Source organism: Myxine glutinosa, chromosome 8 (genome assembly GCF_964187855.1).
Source record: "Myxine glutinosa chromosome 8, kmMyxGlut1.1, whole genome shotgun sequence".
NCBI classification, from domain to species: Eukaryota; Metazoa; Chordata; class Myxini; order Myxiniformes; family Myxinidae; genus Myxine; species Myxine glutinosa.
The window spans coordinates 91,231,012-91,256,522 of record NC_136268.1 but is presented as its reverse complement, the minus strand read 5'-3'; the positions used below and the strand labels follow the sequence as shown (position 1 = coordinate 91,256,522).

General features: G+C 42.0%; 2 protein-coding genes and 1 long non-coding RNA gene across 11 annotated transcripts in view; 2 read left to right on the top strand and 1 right to left on the bottom strand.

Moving 5' to 3' along the window:
• Positions 1 to 9,171, bottom strand: part of SAMD8 (sterile alpha motif domain containing 8) — a 50,869-nt gene extending 41,698 nt beyond the window's left edge. Inside the window, exons 1-2 of one of the 2 annotated variants that reach the window (XM_068124817.2) lie at positions 9,069 to 9,171; positions 1,797 to 1,844 (exon numbers count right to left, since the gene is read on the bottom strand). In XM_068124817.2, the coding sequence (XP_067980918.1) occupies positions 1,797 to 1,844 (48 nt within the window). In that variant the 5' untranslated portion in view covers positions 9,069 to 9,171. Of the gene's footprint in view, positions 1 to 1,796; positions 1,845 to 5,041; positions 5,095 to 9,068 lie in introns of those variants that run through there. The other variant, XM_068124815.1, reaches the window with a different exon arrangement.
• LOC137432699 (uncharacterized) overlaps positions 1 to 10,054 on the top strand; it is a 68,606-nt gene extending 58,552 nt beyond the window's left edge. The window contains exons 3-4 of the long non-coding RNA XR_010985553.2: positions 9,651 to 9,727; positions 9,946 to 10,054. This is a non-coding gene — a long non-coding RNA (uncharacterized LOC137432699). The remainder of the gene's footprint in view (positions 1 to 9,650; positions 9,728 to 9,945) is intronic.
• A 7,462-nt stretch (positions 10,055 to 17,516) lies between these two features.
• METTL15 (methyltransferase 15, mitochondrial 12S rRNA N4-cytidine) overlaps positions 17,517 to 25,511 on the top strand; it is a 25,760-nt gene continuing 17,765 nt past the window's right edge. For 4 of the 8 annotated variants that reach the window (XR_013624344.1, XM_078783502.1, XM_078783504.1 and 1 more), the window contains exons 1-2: positions 17,790 to 18,707; positions 20,277 to 20,413. Coding sequence is in view for 7 of the 8 variants with exons in the window: in XM_078783502.1 (XP_078639628.1) it covers positions 18,351 to 18,707; positions 20,277 to 20,413 (494 nt within the window). In the remaining variant the exon portion in view is untranslated. Of the gene's footprint in view, positions 18,726 to 20,276; positions 20,414 to 25,511 lie in introns of all 8 variants that reach the window. The other 4 variants (XM_068124814.2, XM_068124813.2, XM_068124812.2 and 1 more) reach the window with 3 other exon arrangements.

Below are 25,511 nucleotides of genomic sequence, written 5' to 3'. Positions count from 1 at the left end.
CCATGATCTTTCTTGGGAAAACCACATTTCCAAGCTGGCCTCCAAAGCCAGTCGCCGACTGGGCATCCTCCGTCGTGCGAAGTCCTTCCTCGGCACACCTGAGCTCTTCACCACATACAAGGCTTTCATCCGCAGCTCAATGGAATACTGTTCTCCCCTATGGGCCGGTGCTCCTGCCTCACACCTAGCTCGGCTTCACGCTGTTGAAACCAAAGCTTTCAGAATTATTGGAATCTCCCGCGATGAAGCTATCTCTGAGGGCCTTTCACTCACTCACCGCAGGCAGGTAGGTGGTCTTTCTGTCTTCTACCGACTCCTCTCCGGCCTTGCACCCCCAGCTCTCTCTGTGCTCTGTCCCCCAAATATTCCTACAGGTCGCACAAGATCTGCCAGCAACCCTCTGATGGTTAAACTGCCGAAATCTCGGCTCTCTGCTCACCTTCACTCTTTCATTCCTCTTTTCTCCCGCCTCTGGAACAAACTCCCTCACTCCCTTCAATCCCACTCCTCCCTCCAGGTCTTTAAAACAGCTGTTCACCACCATCTCTTATCTTCCCCCATCCAAACCCTTGATCTTTTCTACCCCCGCTAATTCATCCCAGATCCACCTTGTTTGAAATTCCAACTTCTTTCCTGGAAGTCCTGGCAGTGTCCATATGTTTTATACCTCTCCCACCGCCCCCTTCCCATGCCCCCCCCCCCCCCCAAAGCCCTCGCCCTCTCTCAGATCTCTCGATGTCTCCATGTCTCTCGGTCCCTGCTCTCAAATGTTGTGTTTGTGTCCTTCCCCCTCTCTCCCCATCTTGTCTACCGCTCCCGATGTTATATGTTTTATGTGTCGGTTTGTCTTTCTGTGTGATTAATGTTCGCTCTTTCACGAGCCTCGATCTTGTATACAAAAAAAAAAAAAAAAAAATTGTGATTCTGTGTTCCTCCTTTTCCCTCCCCATCCCGCTGTCGTTCCCCACCGTCGCATTCTATTTTCCGTCGCATTCTATTTTCCGCTGTTATTTATGTAGGGGAATAAACCCCATTAAAATCAGATTCAGAATCTTGTGTGCCTCTTTCGATTCCCGCACGCACGATTCTGCCATCAATTGACATAGTCCAAGTGAGTAACAGCCAGTTTGGTCCATTCATCCAGTGTCAGTATTAATCGAGCAATGGACACGACAATATCTTTGCACAAACACTGCACGGTTGGTACCCTGGTGCTAAAATTTATATTCATGGCTGTAAGAATGAGAAATGTCTCATTCACATTCAAATTCATTCCAGGAATCACATTACATACTCTCCCATTCCAACCTCCTTGCTTGAATCATGCTACCCCTCACTCTTACACCCTCAAGCACCCTCATCACCCACCCACACACACACCAAATATCCCCAATTGACCCCATTTTTGATGAAAATGGGGTCAATTGAATTAGCAATAATCAACGGAACAAAAGGAAATAATCAACGATAATGATCAACGAGGACTGGACTGCTATTTTTTTCAGATTCACAGAGCTGCTAAAAGTTATTCTTCTTCCTCAAAAATATTTGAGTTAACTTCATAATTGCATGAATTTTTTTTATACACCATCAAATATGTCGACAGAGTGAAAAAAAAAAAAATCAGATAGTGAGGATATATTTCCCATTTTGATAACTTATATGGCAGAAACATGAACTCATGGGCCACTAGCATGAATTGATATAATTTACAGTTTTCCATCTTGTAATTTTTAGAACAGAGATTTTGATTAATTATATTACTTTGTGAAGTGCAATTGCAGCAACAAACATACATCTTCTGTTGTCCATTTTTCAACACTGATGTCCGTTTCTGATTGCATCTGTAAAACAAAGAACATACTGAATGACACCAAAATATAATGAATACAATGATATGATATTTACAAGCCTTGGATCTTAAGCATCAGGTCAGGCTCGTCTCTCTCGGCATTAGTCAAAGTCTGGCATCTCACTCTGCTTGCCAAGGTTGCTGCCTGTGGCATCCATAGCCACTTTCATTCCTGGTTTCTTGGCTTCCTCCACCCACGCAGGTGGTGTGTCCTCAATGGATTCCTGTCATCTCTGTTTTTCACGCCCTCTATTCTGGTCTTACTCTCTTTCAAAACCTCAGACCCTTCCATTTCCTCAAGGATGCACCAAACTTCCTCTTCACCTCCACTCCATGGATGATCTTTTCTCCCACCTGTGGAACCGTATTCCTGAGGCAGTTGTTGTTGTTCCGTATGCACCTGTGGCTGCTGTTTGCATCATTTTTCTGGAAGCGCGTTTGTGCCGCTGATGTAGTGCCCCAATTACCAGTGAGCTGGTACTCAATTTACCGACCTCGGAAGGATGACAGGCTGAGTCAACCCCCCTGGCATTAATTCAAAGATTGACCAGGATTCAAACTCAGGATCCTCGGATCCCAAACCAGTGCCCTAACCGTTAATCCAACACAAGGCTCCTGAGGCAGTGACATTGCACTTCAGGGCTTCAAGATGCCAGTGCACCACCATCTCACATAATCCTCAATTTCTTCCCCTGATATAACACTCTCTTTGCATGCACTTTTACTCACTATGTTCCGCTCCTCTATTCTATCCTCCTTTCTTTTATAGTGTTCCATCCATTGCCTGTTTCATCCACATGTCCCCCTGTCCTGCCTTTCTTCCCTCAGTCATGTTACCCTCTTGCTCTTCCATGAGCCTATACTTTGTATATGAAACCGAGTGAAAAGTAAAACCACACCAATACAAAAAGTAATTACGCACAACCAAGAAACCAATGCTCAGCGATCAGCAAATAAGTCTTCAAAATCACCACAAACACTGACGCGAACAAAAGTTGACAATTAACTTTCAGCATAAAGAGCTTATCAGCCAGCCAAAGCTTATATATATATATACAGACTTGGCATTTAATATGGAATATTTTTTTTGTGGGGGTGAACTTACTTTTCAAGATGACTTAGAACCAAAAGTTCATTGGAATTATGTTGAAATTATTCTAGATTTTGTTAATGTGACCTTTAAAAGAAACAAAAACCACATTTGACATTTCGAAGCAAGTAAATTGATCCTTGAAAGTGATGTAAACTGATATGGAACTCAATTCACGGACAGTACTGTGTTAAACCTCTGTGCGTTTTCCAGAAGTATCTCTTTATTTTGCACATTAGCAGAAAAAAAAAATTTTAAAACAAAAGTTAAATTACGACTGGGATTACGGACAGTAAAATTACAGTTCAGTACTTCGTGTAACCCCCACGAGCATTCAGGAGAGCACGTACACATTGAGGCATGCTGTTCACGAGATTTGCCAAGGTTTGGACAGGAATCGCTTGCCATGCAGTTACAATAGCCTGCTGCAATTCAAGCACAGAGGCAGGCTGCTGGTCCAAGTTGTCGATTTGACGCGTTAATTCTGCCCACAAGTTCTCTATCGGATTCATATCCGGGGACATGGCAGGCCACTCCATATGCTCTACACCACGGTCAGCAAGAAAGTGTTGGATCATGCGAGCATGATGAGGCCGTGCATTGTCATCTTGGAAGACAAAGTTTCCTCGATAGGCTGCACGAACAAATGGAAGCAATGTTTCTTTCAGAATGGCCCTGTGCTTGAACTGGTTCAGGTTTCCATTCAGAACAACCAGGTCAGTTTTGCCCCCTGCATGAAAAGCAGCCGAAACGGTCACCCCACCACCTCCAGCATGGACTCTTGGCACTATACAATCTTCGTTGTAGGCTTCATGCACTTGTCTGCGCACTCGGACGCGGCCATATTGACGATAGACCAGAAACCTAGACTTGTCACTGAAGATCACGTGATTCCAGTGTCCTGGCTGCCATTGACGGTGCTCTCTGGCCCACTGCAATCGACACTGGCGGTGTTGTCTGGTCAGACGTGGCTTTCTCAGGGGACGCCTGGCACGATAACCTGCTTGAACCAGTCGTTGGTTGACTAGCCTTCTGGATACAGGCACATTTGTCAGTTGCTGCCACTCAGCCCGAAGCCGATTAGCTGACTTGGTACGGCCATTGCGGACTAACCGGTGCAGCTGGCGATCATCCCTCCTTGTGGTTCTGCGGGGACGTCCTGACCTCGGTATTGGAGTAGGGACACCCCTCTGAGCATTTCGTTTCAGGATCTTTGACACCTGACCTTGAGTGATGCCATACTGCCGAGCAATAGCACGCTGTTTCATGCTGGAATTTCGTAAAGCCACCACTAAATGACAAACAGCATTGTCGAGTTGACGGACCATCTCCAGGGGAAGCGGCAATAACTTTTGTAGACGTGCAGCAGTTGTTTTCCACTAATACAGAACGCAACAACCCTTATATACCCGATTTTGAAGCCAATCGTCAAATGTACCTGTCCGTACATTTTGTCACGCCACCTGTGATATAATCCTGTTATTGACTTCTTGCTGGGACAGACAATCAGTGACATGGTTCTTTTAACAAAGAAATCACCGAAGCGTAAAAGAAACTCACCGGATCGATATACCGAGTTCAGAAAGTAAACCCAAGTCAAGAAAAAAAAAGTATTCCATATTAAATGCCAAGTCTGTATGTGTATATATATATATATATATATATATATATATATATATATACATATATATATACATTTGTTTACAAACTGGAGTAAATCTAAAGTACAGCATACAGATACTGAGTGATACTCGTGAAATAACTAGCTCTTCGGAAGTCTTGCATAGAACAAGCCGTGCATCAGGAGAGCATAACTGCACAGAAAATGGAAAGACAAGGTTAAAGGATTATACTGTACAGTGAACATGTGCATTTGATGATAAAATAGCGAAACAGATCAGGACATGGCCAAAGCATTCTGTCGATCAGAAAGTGTATCCAAGAACGGTAATAACTATGAAGCAACAACATTTATCACTGATACATCAAACAAATAAGTTATTGGAATCATTTTCAACTTCTAATCAGTTAAATACTTCTTTCTGTGTAGCCGTTTACTCATCACAGACTAAAAACATCAATTTGAGGGACTACTTTACCTCTGTTTTCGGCGTAAACTCACTATAGTCCAGCAAGCTATTTCTCATACGGAACAAATTAAGAAATTCATTCAACACCCCGTACAGCTTTGGTCTGCTAATGTTTTTACATAACGTACGTTCTAGAACAATCACAGATAGTACTGTATATAGTTTCGAATTGTTGGATAGCTTTGAAGCTACAAGCTACTATGTACACAATGGGGGAGGAAAAGAAGGCCACAAAAACAGGGTAAGGGTTACATAACTAAGAATATCTTTGTAAAGAACCGCCTTTCGAGGCCATTTTTCCCCCGCAGAGCAGGGGTTGGCCTTTTTCGGGCACCGTGGTCCCCTTTTTTGAAGCAATGTTTTATGGCAGAATGCCCTTCCTGCCGCCAACCCTGCTAGTCGCCTCTTGCAACATGCAGGGAATTACCAGTGAACTGGTACTCAATTTGACCTCGGAAGGATGACAGGCTGAGTCAACCCCCCCCCCCCCCCCCCCCCCGACGTTAATTCAGCGATCGACCGGGATTCGACCCCAGGATCTGAGGATCCCAAGCCGGCACCCTAACCGCTACGCCAACACCAGGCTAATCTTTGTAAAGACTCAACCAGTTTCAAATACTGAGGCACCAACAGATTCATGTTACGATTCTCTATAGATTATGTACAGTTTATTCACTTCCTGCATTCTGACATGACTGGAAGCCAAGAGGTCACAAAAGGTGGACTGTGTTTACCATTTCATTTATCTTGCTCTTAAATGATATACAGTGCCTTCAGTAAGTATTCACACACCCCTCGACTTTTTGCACATTTTGTCATGTTACAGTCTGAATTTTGGATAGTTTGTCTGGTATTGACGTACATTGGCATTCCAAGTGTTACGAACGTTGGACAAGCAAAGAAAACCTGCACTATGTGCCTAGCCAGAAAGCAGCATCTTCACAAACCCCATGAAATATTAGCACTGATAGAATTCTGATGGAGCCATCCAGAGAGTTCAGGTCTCAATCAAAACACACTGACATTTGGACAATGACCACAAAGTGTTTGTTTTGTAAGAATCAAACACACAATAAAGTTAATGAGTTGGTTAGGGCTAGTACTTTCCAGGCATGTGACGTAATAAAACAGATGGAAAAAGCAAAAGTTGACGATGATATGCTGATCATTACTGCTGTTAACAAACTTTATGGCAACTGAATTGAGGCATCACAGAGCCTGCTATGCCTCGTATCCAAGCTAACACAACAACGTTGGGCTAACGTTGGGGAAACTTCAATAAACAACGTTGGGCCAACGTTGGCAAATAGACGTAGAGTTTGCAACCAATAAACAACATCACTCAGACGTCCACAATTCACTTGCGACCAATTGAACAAATGCCAACGTTGGCCCAATGCAGTTGTGTTAGCTGGGCTGCACTAAAAACCACCGTTTAGAGGCCATTTTTCCCCGCAAAGCGGGGGTTGGCCTTTTCGGGGACCGTGGTTGTTGTTGTTTTTTGGTCCCCTTTTTGAAGCAATGTTTTACGGCCGGATGCCCTTCCTGCCGCCAACCCTGTTTGTTGCCTTTTACGACAAGCAGGGAATTACCAGTGAACTGGTACTCAATTAGCCGACCTCGGAAGGATGACAGGCTGAGTCAACCCCCCTGGCGTTAATTCAGCGATCGACCGGGATTCGAACCCAGGATCCTTGGATCCTAAGCTGGCACCCTAGCCGCTAGCCCAACACCAGGGATTTGACCAGATTAAACTACACTAACCAGGGCTACACTAACCAGATTAAAACTTTGACTGAAGAAGCACTTTAGAGATGACTGTTTTTCATCAGCCGTGTGACTGTAAATGATCATAACTCTTGTACTCAGGGTCGATATATCTTCAATGTATGACAAACTCTGCCTACAAATATAAAACTGCTGTTGCCAGAGAAGTTCCTGGAACTAGCAAACAACTACCAACTGTATGGATGACTGATAAAGTAAGGCTGCTGTATTGCATTGCCAAACTGATCAAGTCGGAGATCACTGATTGCCAAGGCACATCAGTTCTGCCACCAAATAACAATGATCTAAGTCTGTGACAAAATCAAAGGGTCTGATATCAGATGGTCTTTAACGGTTGCTACGTTGGATTATCGCCAAACCAAAGAAGTAAGGTGAAGATGAGCCACCATCACCAGAATGTAACAGCTCCTCAGATTTGATGAGTTCTGATGCTAGCACAAGATATTGTGCACTGTGCATCCCATGCTCGCACCAACATGCATGCTGCAATAGGAAATGCAATTTGTCACATGACAAGATCCAAGTAGCTCATCACTGTATTCAGCAGAATGAAGCACTAACTCATATGATGACGTTGAGGTAATGGATACCAGTTTTGCAAAAAATATCTTGGCTAATTTTAACCTGCTTGCGGTGGTTGATGTCTTTGTGCAAGATTCATTATTATCCAACATCTGAAATGTCTTTATCCAAGTTACAGCAGACAATGATGACATAAAGAGACTCTTGATGGAAAGAGGACAACCCATGCTATGGTTCTCTACCGGTCATTATTACCCAACAACCCATGGTTCTCTACTGGTGAGGTTTGAGAAAAATGACGATTCATTTTGTAGTTTCTTACTATTCGTATTTAAACAAGACCGAAAGTCTAACGGCGACGTAGCCGGGCTTGTAAAATATTATAAACCACAAACACACACGATTAGCTTTTTAAACAGTTGCTAATGCTGCTTATAACATTAAACAAAGAAATTTTAAGGAATCTAGACATCCGTGAGGTAAATTTTACTTATAGAACTGAGGGAAGATCTACTGTAATCTAGATTATACCCTACAATGGTTAGGTACGTACCATTTTGTTTCAAGAGACGTAACGCCGATGCTTTCGATATTTGATGGTCATTTTAACAATCGGTTTTTTGTGTTTCACACTGAATGAAAAACGTAAAGGTAGAGCATGGTGATTGTGATATAATGACAGGTTCGACAATATGTTCGGCCTGAACGACATTGGAATCAAAATGCCGGAGTGTGGAGAGTCAGCCGCCGCACCGCCGTAATGACGTCAGACGTAATCACATCACTCTGTCATGTGACCAGATCCTCAGCTCTGATTGGTATACGTTTGAGGGGACATACATACAGACGGACGGACAAACACTGTTCTAGACGGCTTTGCCCTATGGGGTTACGCCGTAAAAAAGGAAAGAATTACAAACCAGCCATTGATACCGAAATAAGAGTTGTGTTTTGTCAAATTTGATTTTATATGAAAGTATGTACATGTTACTCATTCTAAATCACAGATAATTCTTTTTTTCTTTTTTGGTCATAAATGTGCTACAATTCCTTATTTGGGCATATTTGCATCCGGCATCTACCTGGATCTATGAGTACCCTAATATGAGTCGTTTGACACCAAATGCTGAGTTTTAAGAACAAATCTCCGAATTTAAGCATAATTTTGGCCAATGGCCATGAAGCGCAGATTTTAATGACACTCACAGTTTCAAAACTGTATGATAGTTTAAAAATCACATGAAAGTCTTCCCCACAACGTCCTCGGTCCTATTGTTCAGTATACTGAACATTTCCCATTTGAAATTTCCCGCACGCAGCCTTCGAAGACGATCGGTAAAATAATTTATAATAATATAATGTATTGTATACCGAATAGATAGCCAGGACTGAGGAGGTTAAAACGTAAAAAACAATCCGTCACCATTTGTGGTGAACACGCGTCTCCGACATTATATATGCACGAAACGAAGTAAAAGGAGATAAAACTGATTTTAAATCGCCCTGTTAGTGTTAATAAGTGTTATTGATCACGTCGTGTGGCACTTTAAATTTAATACCGAGTGCTAGCTAGTACCTCATTCCCGCTTTTTTCACGAAGGATTTATTAATTTCGTTTCGAGTTGTTCATTTGAATCGATAGTCTAACATCATAATGGAAATAACGATCACTTAAAGGTAGTATACAATAGTTGTTACATACAAAACAAGCATAAACAAATCGTACCTCAATCTTGAACACGAACACATCGCCATAAAACGGCTTCCGGAATGTTCTCTCCTCCCCTTCACTTTAACCTACTCCTCTTCTTCCTCCAGTTTCTTTTTCCGCTTCTTCTTCTTCTTCCTCATATTTGCCAGAGGCGTCTTTTTCTTCAGATAAATATCTTTTCGCTAGATATATGTGCATCCGGCAATTGCAAGCTTCGGTTACTGCTGATAAAACTAAGGAATTAAAGGCCTTTCATAGTTAGCCTACCGTTTGGAATCCAGCTAAAGAAAGGGGTTTAAAATTACTTCTGCATGCAGTGATATTCCCCTTTTTCAGTTTATACAGGAAATATTTTGAGATTGTCTGACATATATTAAAAATATAATTTTGTCAAATATAAATATCTAATCTTGTAATTCAGTTTCATGGTGAAAAACGAATTAGCTAAGAGATGAGCTAGATCACTTGAGGTCTCAGCCTCAGGTAATTATTGGCGGTGTGACCCTCTTCTTCTTCCTCTTCTGCTTCTTCCTCTTCTTATTCTTCTTCTTCTTCTTCCTCTTCTTCTTCTTCATCTTCTTCTACATCTTCTTCTAGATCACAGGACTGCGGGTAGCATCATTGGCAGGGGGCGCAGTTGTGCCGCTGATGCAGTGCCCCGATTACCGATACAGGTACTCATTTCGACCGAGCTTGGAAAGATGACAAGCATGTTGGAGTAAACCCCACCTGGTGTTAATTCAACGGCCGACCAGGATTCGACCTCAGCCCCCTATAGGTATAGCTTCGCAGGTTAAGCCACCCTAACCGTTAAGCCAACACCAGGCTTGGCAGTGTGATGTTAGGAATTCTGTATTCTAAAGCACAAATGATGTACGGCATATGGTGTCAGGTGTTTGATGCAGAAGGCAAGGCGGAGGACTTCCGGTGGTGGGAGAAGACTGGACACAACTCATGTGACCGAGCGGACCTGTGAACATAGAGATAAGTATTCATTCTGATTAAAGACGTTTTGTCATACATTGCTGGACAGTTGGATTTTACAGTCTCGAGTCTGAACGGTCCAGTTCATCACGTGAACGAGTGCATACCGAATAGCTATTAATAACAACAAGAAAACTTGACCAAAAAAAAAAAATTAAACCAGAACAAAGTATGGGAGGGTCTACTGCCTCACCGTCTAATGGTAGTGAAATTAATCAGGGATTATTCTGCCCTGAGATCTGAGTAGAAAATTCACGGACAAAGAACAACGCGTGAAAAACAATAAAATGTCCATATTATATATGACCATCAAAACATCCTTTTGGCAGACATATTGTCTTCCAGATGAGCGGGTTGACGCCGAATACTATCCGTGTTGTCGTCCTGAGAGATGGTGCGTGATGCGCAGCGGAGTCCGCGGGTTATGAATCTACGAAACGTAATGGACTTTCAACGTTGAAGTTTGCCAGTATCGGCCGAGAGTCCATGGGATGTAGTTTATGTATAGGCTGATCTCCATCATTAAGATCGACAGCTACATCATCCTCCCTCTCATCTGGTAGATCTTAAGGATCGAGAAGTAGACATAATGGACAGATGAGTTTGAAGAAAGAGTTATTACAAGTAATCGACTTGTCAGGTCGTTGCGCTTGTGCAGTGACCATGCTCCCATGTGTCGATCGATCACCTCAAATGGTCACGAGTCGTGCGGGTCATATGGCATAGAAAGTTTGTTTTGATGTGATTGCTTCACGAGAATGCGATCACCCAGATCCAAGGTGAGCGATGGAGTGGTATGATTGTGTTAGTCGGCATACGACTTTGTACGCTCCTTTTAAGACCAGTCTCTGAAGCGAAGCAATTGGTCAGGGAACAAATGTCCAGATTATGAGAAGGTATGGCCGTGCGAATCTTCCTGCCATATAATAATTCTGCCGGACTGACATTGGTAATGGAGTGAGGTGTTGCTCGATATTGACGGAGAAAATTGAACAGCTGCTGCTTCAAGTTCAGTTCTTGAATATGAGCAGTTTTGACTGCCTTGGACAAAGACTTCATGAATCATCAAACAATACCATTCACAAGTGGCCACAAAGGAGTTATCTTTCTGTGGCCAAAACCCAGATATTCGGCAAACTTCCGAAACGTATCTGAGTTGAAGGTGGCCCATTGTCAGTGCAGACCACACGTGGTATTCCCGACCGAGTAAATATATCATTGAAGTGAGAAACGACAGTTTATAGATGTGGACCGAATAATTTAGATCTTTGGAAATCGGCTATAAGTCATTAATGAGGACCATGACATAATCACCACTGGGAAAAGGTCTACAGGAGTTCAAAGACAGTTCCAGCCATGGGCCTTTGAGCAGAGGGACATTGTTGGAGGTTCAGCCCAATGACAATAACTGTGGGCCACTGCTTGACATGGCAGACAAACAGCTCCTGTAGACTCCACCCAACTGTCTATCCCGGGGACCCAAATATCTTCACAAAGTAACTGCTTAATTTTGCCGATGCTCTGATGGGATCCATGTGCAATCTTGATGGCATGATCAGTGATCACGAATGCTTTTTGGCAGGACAATATGTTCACCATGGCGAACGATGACATCAGCATGTGCTTGTATGGTAGGAGTTTCTGCATGGAGCAGCTGATCCCAACAGTTGCTATGTGTTACGGATCCGTCACTTCCACCTTTGTTGTTATTATATACTGTTAGGATTTTTAGTTTCAGGTAATATTGTTGTTAAGATTTTTGTGTGATATGGAGATGACTTCAGTAAAAGGTAAAAATTAATGTTTGTGAAGGAAAAAGGAAAACACGGCAAAGGAACCGGAAGAGAAGGAGGAGGAGACGGCCAAGATAGAGATACAGCCGTGAATCGCATCGAGGCAGCGATCTGACCTTTTTGATATTGGTCACGAACGAGTTGAGGCTTCCCGTGAAAGGGATTGCCCGCGACATCGTCGTATACTGCAATTGCAATTAAACCTGCATCTCAGGTTTTATTACCAAGTGTGAGTTATTGTTTGAGAAAAAGCAAGAACCTTCATTACAGGCCTATACGCCATTTTGTCCTCGAAGAGACTGTCCGCTTGGTGCATCTTGTTTTGTCATTGGGATTCCCATATCGACATCATCGTGTGGATTGCCGTTGTTTTACATATTGGCTCAATTCCCATATCAACCTCTCACCTCGTAACTCCTCGTCTGCCGTTGTGCCGATACCTGCCTGTTCTCGTCCGTCTGCACGGCTTCAACCAGCGTGGGGATTAGTGCATTGACTTTGGGGAATGTTACATTCCACTCACGTTTGGCGTATTGTGAGTTTATTGCTTTGAGAGCATTGGGGAAAGATGGTACCATCATATGTATTGTTCATTTGATGCAAGTGATATTTCCATGGTACTTTCTTTAATGGTGTTATTATTGTGTATGTGAGAGTTCTTAAAACAATTACTTGTTTTGTTCTACAATTGCATTGGTGTGGTTTTACCATGGTTTATTAGAACAGCCAAAATAACAAATCTTTCTGCTGTGTTCCCTCTCGAGACTCTGAGGTGCACGGTAACCAGGGTTTGGGGAGGTAATACGTAACAGTATGCAACCTAGAATCATCTGATTTCTCTGTTAATCGAACTTTTTCACATTTTATCTGAATTTATAAAAAATCTTTATCACTTTGGTGTAGTTTCTGAAAAATCTATATATTAAATTTGATTTGAAAGTGTCATGAAATAAGCTGAAGTGGCATCAAAATGTGAAAACGTTCGAGGGCATAAATACTTTTGCAGGCCACTGTACATATCAAATCAGATCATCAATACGAGAAACATATTTCGGTGAACTCATGATCATTAGGATGATGCGCCATGAAGTCTGCTTGCTTTCCATTACCTGATCCACACACAACAATGTGAATCTATATGGTAGGAGACGTAGACACTTAGGTTCTAACTGAGCAGTGGGTTTAGATTGCGGATTGTTCATGATGCCCTTAAGGGTTTGTGGTCAGAGGTCACGATTAATTCCTAGACAAACAGATTAAGACGGAAATGTTCCACAGCCTACACAATCGACAGGGCGTCCCTCTCAATCTGGCTGTATATAGATTTGGCGTCCATCAGAGGTCAACTCAAATATGCAATGATATTTGTACTGAGTTCAGACTTCAGTGGTGGAATGACGTTGAGTCCAATTAGGCTGGCATTGACGACTTGTTAAATTGGTAACTGTGGGTCGAAGTACTGCAGAAACCTGAGATCAGATAATCGAAGTTTGAGTTCATGGAAAGCAGCATCTTCTTTCTGACCCCACTCCCATCTGGCATTATTTTGGGTTAGTGCACGTAGAGGACAGCTCATGTTGGCAAAGTTCGGAATGAAATAGGACATATACTGGGCCATTCTGAAGAGACTTCAAACTTCATATGGTGTTTTGCAGGGGAGGATGGCTCAGATTTTGGAAGGCTGAAATCTTCGTTCGTTCATGACGTAGCCGAGAAGACACTCCATGTTCCGAGAAGATATGCCCAAAATACGCGATTGATGATTGGCTAAATAGGCACTTCTGTTCATTTCAGATGATATACTGAATAAAGAGTTTGATTGTGAGATTCCTGGTCTTTACCAAAAATGATGACGTGTGGGATATGTTGCGAGACCCTCATATATCAGAGATGAGTGAGCTAATGACTGACTGGAAATGTCTGAGGATGCGTTCAACCCAAAGATGAGACGCTTATAACTGAAGACACCAGCATGAGTAATACATTTTCGTGATGTAGTGGGTGTTCTCATGGAACTCACACTAATGGTCACCAACATTTAAATATAACTTGTTAAACACCTTCACAGCGTTCATATCCAGCACTTGCCAAGCCAGCCGTTGCTTATCAACTGTAAATGGAGTGCTTGCTTGAGTGCTTAACCCACTTGGCGAGCTCTCTACAAGCTTATTAGTCTCGACCCAAAGGGGATGCAAGACTATTGCCATGTCCCTGTGTGTGTATGTGTGTGTGTGTGTGTGTGTGTGTGTGTGTGTGTGTGTGTGTGTGTGTGTGTGTGTGTGTGTGTGTGTGTGTGTCCATGTCTATATATTTTCGTTTCGTTTTTAAAATGGTTTTCTCTGCAACCGCTTGTCCGATCGATGCAAAACTTTAAGCATAGGAGAGTCTCTCCATGGAGAATATTTTATTGCTAACTCTGACATCATAGGTCATATGGTATGGCAGCCATATTTGATTAAATGGGAAAAATTGGACATCATTTTCTCTGAAACCGCTCAACGAAAAAAATTGAAACTTGCCACATGTCAACTCCCCATGTGATATATAGTGTGATAACGATGACGTCATTGGTGAAGTGGTATTCCAGGCATAATTTTGTCAAGTTGAGACACCTATCCAAAAATCTGAAACTTAATATATATGATCTATGACCTGGTGTGAATGAAAAATTCAATTTATGACGTTCATAACCCATGTCGTTAAACTATGTGACATAATAGGGTGCATGGATGATATGGGTATATAGGCCATAATAATAGTGAGCCATAATAGTAGGGTATTCAGTTAACGATGATATTTTTTATCAGAATGAACGCGTGAGGCGATACTGTGTGCTCTTCGAGTACCGTTATTGTTGGTTATGAAACACTCGTGGAAATGGTTGTACATGGCTTAGGCCTTAGAGCTCAGACCAAACGACTAATACAAAATGGCTAAATGGGTAGGATATCGTAACGTAATGGTCTTAATAACTTAAGCACTTAATGCGTTAATGGCCCTCCCGTCTTCTTGTCGCTATTTATCTATCTATAATGCCAGTAATCTCTGTGTGTCTGTCTGTGACCGCTGTTTCTCGACAACCACGGGTCCGATATACTTGAAACTTGCCAGGTATATTGCTGGGGACCTGAGGATGTGCCTTTTCAAGGTTTCATATTAATCGGAGAAGTAGTTACCGAGCTATGTCCAAAAAACGATTCAACCAATCAGACAGCAGCGAGCTATCACGTGTGCCGAACGTGGCGAACAGACTCTGCCTCGGACGGCACATTTGAGAGCGTTTTCATTTATTTCCCGTTGGCAAACTATGTTGCCGCTATGTTGGCGTTAAACTATGTTTTAAAACTAATTAAAACTAATTTGCGATTCTTTCGCTTTCCTGCGCGTTTGTGCACGCTATGGCGATTTTTTTACCAAACTCCGCAAGCCGTTCGCTTTGGACCAAACCATTTCATGTAAATAGAGGGGGGGGGGGGGGGGATTGTCACCGTACTCGCAAGCCGTTCGCTTTGGACCAAACCATTTCATGTAAATAGAGGGGGGGGATTGTCACCGTACTCGCAAGCCGTTCGCTTTGGACCAAACCATTTCATGTAAATAGAGGGGGGGGGGGGGGGGGGATTGTCACCGTACTCGCAAGCCGTTCGCTTTGGCTTTGCGAATGGACCAAACCATTTCATGTAAATAGAGGGGGGGGGGGATATAATTTTAGATATATATATAGTACGGGCATGCCCTAGTGTGGATAATTTGAATTTAACAAAATATAAACTAGAACGGCACTCGGTAGAGCGCATACCTCCTCCAGGCTGAACAGTTTGTTTTGTATCCCACTGATAGGACGAATCAGGATTCGGACCCTAACCAAAATCTAATCGGCTTGTTTTTGTCACCTAACCAACCCCATTCACCTCGTTTAGTCATAAGTCATCCAAAACCTTTAGAGATATCGTGCTCTGTATCGGGGTTAGCCCTATCTCCCAATGGGAAAGAAAGTCAAAAAACACTTTAAAAATTCCACTAGCCGGATCCGAATCCGGATCTTCACCGAAATCTAATCATTTCATCCTTGTCACATACACTACCTCTCTGCCAAATTTGGTCCATATCCGTCCACAACTGTTTGAGATATCTTGTTCACAGACAGACAAACAGACAGACAGGGGTGAAAACATAACCTCCATTCACCTTTGGTGGCGGAGATAATAATTTGAGTGCAAAGTGAGAAACAACAAGGAACAAAGGGAAAATAACGTAGTATCGGTACTAATACAGTGTTTTGATTGCGGTCGTTCAGTTTTCTTCCTGGTACGATCTTTCGGGAAAAATGAGCGCAACAGTATTTATAAACTCCTTCATATTTATATAAGATTGGATGTCACCCTCCTGCAGCATGTGGACGATTTATTTATTGATTCTGTAAGAGTATTTTGCAAGATTTATCATAAAAACAACACCAGCTAATAATCATGTAGAAGTGCTGTCACAATAAGTCAAATATAACGCCACTCAGTAGAGCGCATACTCCCGCCGTGGGTCAAGTTGGAATAGTACGATTTCACAAAAGTTCGAGGGAGTAGTTCAGTGTCAACACAAGACAAGACAACACAAGACAGACACTGCACAGATATATATTTAGAATATATAGAAGATAATGTTTTAAAAAACAAGGCAATTTCACTTATATTTTCGGATTCAGCGTTCAATTCTATATAAGTGAGTGTATTTTGAGGCATGTGTGACTTCAAATAAAATTGTAAGCCAGGAAAAAACGTTCGTTTCATTCCTTAGGGATACAACATGTAAAACTGGCCCAAACGTGAAAACAAAACTCGCTCATTTTAAGTCGTACGAGCTAATGCGACCACTCATTCTTCTGGGAAGAATCCCGTGCATATGCTGGTCACACTTATAAGTCACCTAAGTCTTTATAAGTTCATCAAATACTGACACTGCGATTGACATTCGCTAAGGTAAATGTTGATATCTCTTTGAGGTAAAACAAAAACAAAAACAAAAAACCCGTTTTAAAGCATTATACGTATTAACCGATACATTTTATGAAACGGGGAAACCTAATACACACCTTGGTGGTTTTAAAATGACAGAATATGTGTTTATTGTAAAAAAAAAAATGAACATTGAAGACGACGCTGCTAAACAATACACTGCTCTAACACATAACCACGAGTTTAAACTACATTTACAACAAATATGAAAACTATTTTCATATCACAATGTTAAATATAGAATATATAGAAGATAATGTAAAAAAAAAAAGAGCCCTATCTTCCAATCACCAATGGTAAAAAATTCCCCAAAAAAATTCCTGGACCCGGAATAATATCCTGAGGTTCACCAAAAACTAATTAATTCTTCCTTATCCCAAGGGCAATCATCCCACCAACTTTCATCCAAATCCGTTCAGAACTTTTCCAGATATCTTGTACACACACACACACACTTTGGTGGTTTTAAAATGACAGAATATGTGTTTATTAGACACACACACACACACACACACACACACACACACACACACACACACACACACACACACACACACACACACACACACACACACACACACACACACACACACACACACACACACACAACACTCCCTGGCGGGAGTCATAAGCGATCGTTTTTTGTTGAGCACTTTACGCGATGCCCATTGGATGAAGTATCGCGAGAGCGGCTCTTTCGCTTTATCAGAGGAATCGGGATTGGCTGCTAAACCCTGCCGGATATTTTATAGCGGTTGGACCACTGCAGGGACCCTCGACTCTGCGAAGCTTTGATTGAATTTGTGAAATAACCTCGGATTGTGAGGAAAGTTTCTGACGCTTTTTGACTTCCTATCTACTCACAAATAATTATTATCGAGCCTCGTGACTAAATACGTCATTAATACGAAAGAAGAAGAAGCGTGCCAACTGCCAAATTGCATGTTGTCTTCCGGGGTTAAATGGCGCATTATTATGTACTGTTCCCTTGCGTCGACGTGCAAGTTTTAAGCTTTTAATGCAGATGTATATTTGAAAGACTTTGCGGCAAAGCTATTTTCATCTTGTAACATGAATAAACAGTTTTAATGTGTTTGTACATAGAAACACGAAAAGCAATACGCATATTAATATAAAATCGTAGTATATTCTCACGCTCCACTATATCTTCTTCTTCAGCCGAAGATTCTTCTTCTTCATATACAACCTCTTCCTCATCCTTTTTCTACTCCTCTTCAGCTACCTCTACCTCCTTTTTATTTTTCTTCCTCCTCATCCGACTCTTCCTCTTCCCCTGCGACTACCCTTTATTCCTCTTCTTCTTCACTTTCTTTGGCCTGTACCTGAACCTCCCTTTTGAATCCTCGCTTCGCCGTGCCCCCTCCCATCCCCGCCGTGCCCTTCCTCCCCCTCCCCATTCCTCTTCATATTATTCCATATTTCCATGCCGTACGTTTTTAGTTCTCAGCTAGTCAGTCGTCTTGTATGTCGACCACAGGTGTGTGGTGAATATGTTTGTCCTGCGCTTGTTTACTCTGGGTCCCACTTTTCGGAATGGTTATCTGCGGCAACACATCGTGGGCGCTGTGAATGTTACTGTTAGCGGTCATACTTTCAGGTTTGCACACTCTATTAATAAGAGTATAAATCACAAGAGTGGACACTTCAGCAATGCTTTTAGGAACAGTGATTTTGAGGGGGTACAGGAAGTGCCAAATGTTGGTGAAGAGCATGGTGATGGAACGGAGGTGAGGAGGTTAAAAGGAAATGTGTGTGAAGTGAAGGATGAGGAACACGAAGGTGAAGGTGTGCATATCCCAGTGATGGTCAATGAAGTGTTGATGGCACTGGCTCCTCAACCAGGAGAGGTACGTCACGCGTGTCAGGTGTGTAATCATTGCTTGTAGGTGTAATGGGGGAAGGTATTTGAAGTTCTGAACTACTAGTACTACTGCTGCTTAAATACAATAGTTCCATAACTATAATCTAATCTGATGACGTAGTACCGTCTTCCAAGATGTAATTCTTTATCTTAAAGATTTTTTGGCATTCACTCTGAATGAGTGTTAGCAGACATGACAGCCAGCTTAATGGTGGTCTTTCCAAAGTGACAGTATATTCCCTGATCTAGCCACCTAAGACCCTACCTGCAAAGCATGAGGATGGAAATATGGAATTAGATCCTTCTTTTTAATACATTAAGAGTCGAGGCTCATGGAAGTGCAGAACAGAGGGCAAAGGATGAACAGATTGAAAGCAGTGTGAATGGGGAAAATGGTCTCAGTGATTCTTCACTGATCTCCAGGGCTAAAAAGTATATTTAGCATGATATTTACCTCCACCACCAAAGGTGGATGGAGGTTATGTTTTAACCCCTGTCTGTTATCTGTTGTCTGTCCGTTTCAGAACAAAATATCTCAAAATGTTGTGTCTGACACATGTCTGACACATGTCTGACATGGTTGGCATGGATGGCATGGTCTGCGGCATGGTTGGCATGGTTGCGTGTCTGACAAGGACAAATAGATTCGATTTTGGTGAAGATCTGAATATGGATTCGGATATGAGAATTATTTCATTTTTTAAGTGATTCTTCACAATTGGGCGATAGGGCTAAAACCAACATATAGCAGGATATCTCAAAAAGTTATGGATGGATTTGGACGAAACTTGTTGGACCGGTTGGGTGTCTGACAAGGAAGAATCGATTCAATTTTGGTGAAGATCCAGATCCGGATCCAGCTAGTAGAATTTTTTAAGTGATTCATCACTATTGAGTGATATGGCCAAAAATGATTTCCCCCCCCCCCCCCCCCCCCCCTTTTAAGGCCATTTTCCCTGCTAAAGCAGGGGTTAGCCTTGCAGGCCCCATGACGATCATCATTGTTTCCTTTTTGAGGCAATGTTTTTATGGCCGGATGCCCTTCCTGACGCCAACCCTTTAGTCGCCTCTTACGACGCGCAGGGATACCTATTCGTACCTATTCTAAACCGGGGCACACACCGGCAATATAGCGCAGGATATCTCAAAAAGTTGTGGACGGATTTGGGCGAAGCTTGGTGGACGAGTTGGCTTGGTGACGAGAACAAGCCGATTCGATTTTGGTTCAGGTCCGAATCCAGATCTGACCTATGGGTGGCATAAAAAACGTGAACTGTTCAGCCTGGTGGAGGTATGTAATGTAACGAGTGCCGTTCTAGTTGACCATTATTTTATTTTGTGGTCATTACTGAATGTCGCTGGTGTAGCGCCTCCATTTATATGCTCCCAAAGTAGATGTGATCTATTCAGTTAGTATACTTTACAGTCTACAATATCCATGTTCGGAATACATCAGACGTTTTTACAATGTTGTAATAATGTAATATGGTTACAATGCTATTAATGCACTTGCATTTTCTCACTTTTGATTTAAAAAAAAACAAAAAAACCACAGGTAATGTTGGACTTTACATTTGGTTGTGGAGGGCATTCTCGTGCCTTGCTACAACAGGAACCAACCATGCGCCTTGTCGCAATGGACAGAGACCCAGAGGCTTACAAGAGAGCTTGTCTGCTTGCCCGGAAATACCCGTGAGTTGTTCCGCATCTGCTTGTGCGTGCTTGTGGGGATGCATGTGCTTGCTTACAGGTGAAAGGATTGAAAGTTTGTGTGTTCAGAAGACATTGAATATGTTTGTGGCTGTGGACAAATGTGGAGAGCGCAACTGTAATTAAATCTTTGTGATATTAATTTGTTTAATAATTGTTTTCTGAATTCCCTTTTTGCAAGTGGGTATGTACAGTATTGTATTGCATGTCTATGATGATTTAAAGATGATATCAAGTTGTATACTTCTATATTTTCACACCTTTTCCCTAGCCATTATCATACTAGTTATCTATTATCTATGTCATAAAAGGAGCCGTGTGTCTGTCTGTCTGTCTGTTTGTCTGGCGTGTCAAAACTGCAAATGCTAACACATGATGTTGGTTATTCCTGCACGGAGAGCAGGATCTCCCAGAAATGCTTCTTTTTTTTCTTCCCCTATAGATTAGCCATCGCAGCAAAGATTGGTATTGGCGAAGCGACGGGTCTTATGTTCTAGTACATATAAAAATTCAAGAAGTATGTGATGTGTGGGTTTTGTTATGCACTCCTCAACCACTAGATGGAATCATTTGCAAACTGATGGTTATACTCAGGTGTGCACTGGAAGGTTTTGGATGATAACAGTGTTCATACCATCAGTTCATACCATCAGATGTTGTTAATTGCTTACAACTCTGTAAATATGTATCGTGTAGCACCTTCTGGTGGGAGTGTGTGTTACAAGTTGTATTAAAATGGTATATTCCAGTTTTGATAGAATTAACCCATCTGTTATTCTGGGGGTTTTAACCCAGCTGTAATTCTATGGGTGTCAACCCATGAATAATTCTAGGGATTTTAATCGTGCTGTAATTCTGGGGGATTTAACCCTTCCATAATTTTGGGGGATTTAACCCATCCGTAATTCTGGGGGATTTAACCCATCCGTAATTTTGGGGGATTTAACCCATCCGTAATTCTGGGGGATTTAACCCATCCGTAATTTTGGGGGATTTAACCCATCCGTAATTCTGGGGGATTTAACCCATCTGTAATTCTGGGGGATTTAACCCATCCGTAATTTTGGGGGATTTAACCCATCCGTAATTCTGGGGGATTTAACCCATCCGTAATTTTGGAGGATTTAACCCATCCGTAATTCTGGGGGATTTAACCCATCCGTAATTCTGGGGGATTTAACCCATCCGTAATTCTGGGGGATTTAACCCATCCGTAATTTTGGGGGATTTAACCCATCCGTAATTCTGGGGGATTTAACCCATCTGTAATTCTGGGGGATTTAACCCATCCGTAATTTTGGGGGATTTAACCCATCCATAATTCTGGGGGATTTAACCCATCTGTAATTCTGAGGGATTTAACCCATCTGTAATTCTGAGGGATTTAACCCATCCGTAATTTTGGGGGATTTAACCCATCCGTAATTTTGGGGGATTTAACCCATCCGTAATTTTGGGGGATTTAACCCATCCGTAATTTTGGGGGATTTAACCCATCCGTAATTTTGGGGGATTTAACCCATCCGTAATTTTGGGGGATTTAACCCATCCGTAATTCTGGGGGATTTAACCCATGAATAATTCTGGGGATTTTAATCGTGCTGTAATTCTGGGCGATTTAACCCTTCCATAATTTTGGGAAAATGTACCCTTCCGTAATTCTGGGGGATTTAACTCTTCTCTAATTTTGGGGGATTTAACCTGTCCGTAAGGATGAGTTATTTGCTGCTTCTCTGAAAACTTTGAAAAATCTCATCCCTTACGTGCCTTTTCAGATACCGATTCATCTTTAATTCCTTCTGCTGTTGTAGTTGTTAGTAATTTTTTTTAATTGACTGTCGGACGTGTTCTCACATTTGTACATTCCTGTTGTTAAAAATTGCTACATTCCACAAACTACTTTTTTCTAATATCACGTACTCTTGCACTGAACGTTGATTTAAATCTGATTGTTTGCTCGATTTTTTTTAATTATAAAGCCGAACAAGTAAAGAAATGTTTCTTCATGAAACCTCGAATGCACCATTTTGCTTTTCATGAATACTAACAGCATTGCATCCTTATTGTTGAATGTGGGCATAACGTTTATTGTTGTATTCTGTTTTTCACTTGTTTGATTTGAATTGTGGATTGAAAGCTGCGACACAGATGTTTATGTTAATGCATAGGATTGAGGTCTGAGCCCTATATCATATTTCAATGCAAAGTGGTGTGTATGCGTCTTGTTCATAACTGTGGTTTAACATGCGACCCAAATAATTCACTTAAAATGTCTTGCTTTTTATTCTGTAGAAAATGTTGAAGAAATTTGTTAAAACTTGTCTAATTTTTATGCCTTCGCCGACGATGTCGCCAGACATTAGCACGTCAATTTTGGGTTGTCATTCCGTCCATCTGTCCGTCCATCTATGATAGGTTTAGTTGCTGCGATAACTTAAGAATGGCTGAAGGGATCTAAGTCATACTTGGTACAAGTATGTAGAATGATGTATAGATGAACTAATTGGATTTTGGGGTCAAAAGGTCAAAGGTGATATTAAGTAAAAATTATGTTACCACACTAACTTGTGAACCAGTGATGGGATTTTCACCAAACTTGGTACAGGTATATATTATGATGAAAAGATGAACTGATTAGATTTTGGCATCAGAGGTCATGTCAGGTAAAAATGTGATGCTTGAGAACAGCTGAAGGGATTTAAATCAAACTTGGTACAGCCTGGTGTTGGCTTAGCGGTTAGGGTGCCGGTTTGGGATCCTAGGATCCTGGGTTCGAATCCCGGTCGATCGCTGAATTAACACCAGGGGGGTTGACTCAGCCTGTCATCCTTCCGAGGTCGGCAAATTGAGTACCAGCTTGCTGGGATGAATGATCACGGTGTGTACCCCGATTTAGAATAGGCACACCGTATCCCTGCGCATCGTAAGAGCGTGACCAAGGGTTGGCGTCAGGAAGGGCATCCGGCCATAATAAACATTGCCTCAAACAGGGAACCATGATTGTCATGGGGCCCGCAAGGCTAACCCCCGCTTTAGCGGGGAAAATGGCCTTAAAACGATCATTTATTGGTACAACTATGTAATAATGTGGGTGGAGGCATATCGGTCGACGTTGCAATGTTGAAGAGTATCGTTCGAGTTTCATTCAATTTTTTTATCGAGTGCCTTGTGGTTTTCATTCAATTCAACTACAACCATTTTTCATATGCTGGATAATATTCTCACTAATCTCGAGTCTTTTGGTTTTTGCAGTGTACTTTTAATTTCATTGAACCAGTCAAATTTTTGGACTATTCATCATAAGATGAATTTCCAAGTCAACAAGCCACAGGTTTTTTGACACTGATCTATTGGTTTCGAGTCTACCACAGTGGTAGAACACAATGCATAAATTTCAACATCTTAATCTCTAATGAGGTCTCAACAAGTATGGGAGTTCCATAAGGCGTTGTATTGGTCACTCTTCTTCATTTTGTATCAAAGCTCTGGCAAAGCTTGCGATACTCCCCATTTACTGATTTGTGGATTATATTGTCATTATATTGTTATTAGCCCTGGTGTTGGGCTAGCGGCTAGGGTGCCGGCTTAGGATCCGAGGATCCTGGGTTCGAATCCTGGTCGATCGCTGAATTAACGCCAGGGGGGTTGACTCAGCCTGTCATCCTTCCGAGGTCGGCAAATTGAGTGCCAGTTCACTGGTAATTCCCTGTTTGTCGTTAAAGGTGGCAAAAAGGGTTGGCGTCAGGAAGGGCATCCGGCCGTAAAACATTGCTTCAAAAAAGGGGACCGAAAAACAACAACTACCACGGTCCCCGAAAAAGGCCAACCCCCGCTTTGCGGGGAAAAATGGCCTCTAAAGGTGGTTATTTTTTTTTTTATTGTCATTACAACAGATGTTGAAAAATCCATAATTGAATACTATTTCATTCCATAACTTTATTTCCACCTAAAATGGATGATGCACACACAAATCCTGATGGCAAGTTTTGGTCTGTTACTGTCCCTCATCTGTGATCCTAAATGAATGGTTGGCTGTTAAGTAAGCTAATGAACCAGCATACAGCTATGTATGTATTTACCATCTTGTCATGACTCTTTTGAGTGCCATCAGTGCCCCCCTATCAAGCAGTCAGGGGCACAGGCCCCTTGATTGTGGTGAAAGTCACACAAGTGCAAATTGCCAAACAGTAGTGGGAAACTTTCTTGATTGAGGGTACACCTCTAAATGGCAACATACAACAAGAAAAAGAGTAATCAGAAATTGCAAACCCTTGCCAGGATGTATTTTCAGTGTTTTTTAAGGCTTTTGTGTTGAGACAAATATGGCGGCCGAACCACGTGACTGATGACATCATTATTTTTTTTCTAAACTAATTTACTTCTAGATTATGCTCAAGAAATTTCATATTGATCGGATGAAGTTTTGTCCTTGTCGAATTATGACGTCATAATGGAGGCACCTATGACGTCCTCATTAACATATTTTATTCACGATGGAGAGTTCTTTACAATGAGCCATGTCTCAATTTTTTTCTATGCAGCGCTTTCGGAGATATAGAGGTGCAAAGTTTTTCGTTTTTTCCAAGATGGCGGCCGAAACACATGACCGATGACGTCATAAAAAACAAAATTCCTCCTCCACATTATGCCGACATGGTGCTCAATAAATTTCATCTCGATAGGATGAGGTTTTGTACTTGTCCAATTAAGACGTCATAATGGAGGCACCTATGACATCAACAACAACAACAACATGCATTTTAAAAGGCCATTTTCCCTGCTAGAGCGGGGGTTAGCCTTGCGGTCCCCATGACAATCTTCTCCATTTTGCCCTATTTTCTGCATCTCTCCTTGTTAACCCCCTTGCCCGCATTTCTTCTTCCACCATCTTTAGCCAAGTCTTTCTCGGTCTTCCCCGTCCTCTGCTTCCTTCTACATTCATTTCCATCACTCTTCTCAACCAGTCACTTTCATCCTTCCTCAACACATGACCAAACCATCTCAACCTGTTCCTCTTCACAGCATCAATCACAGGCTCTATTCCCATCATCTTTCGCAATTCATCATTTGTCTTCCTCTC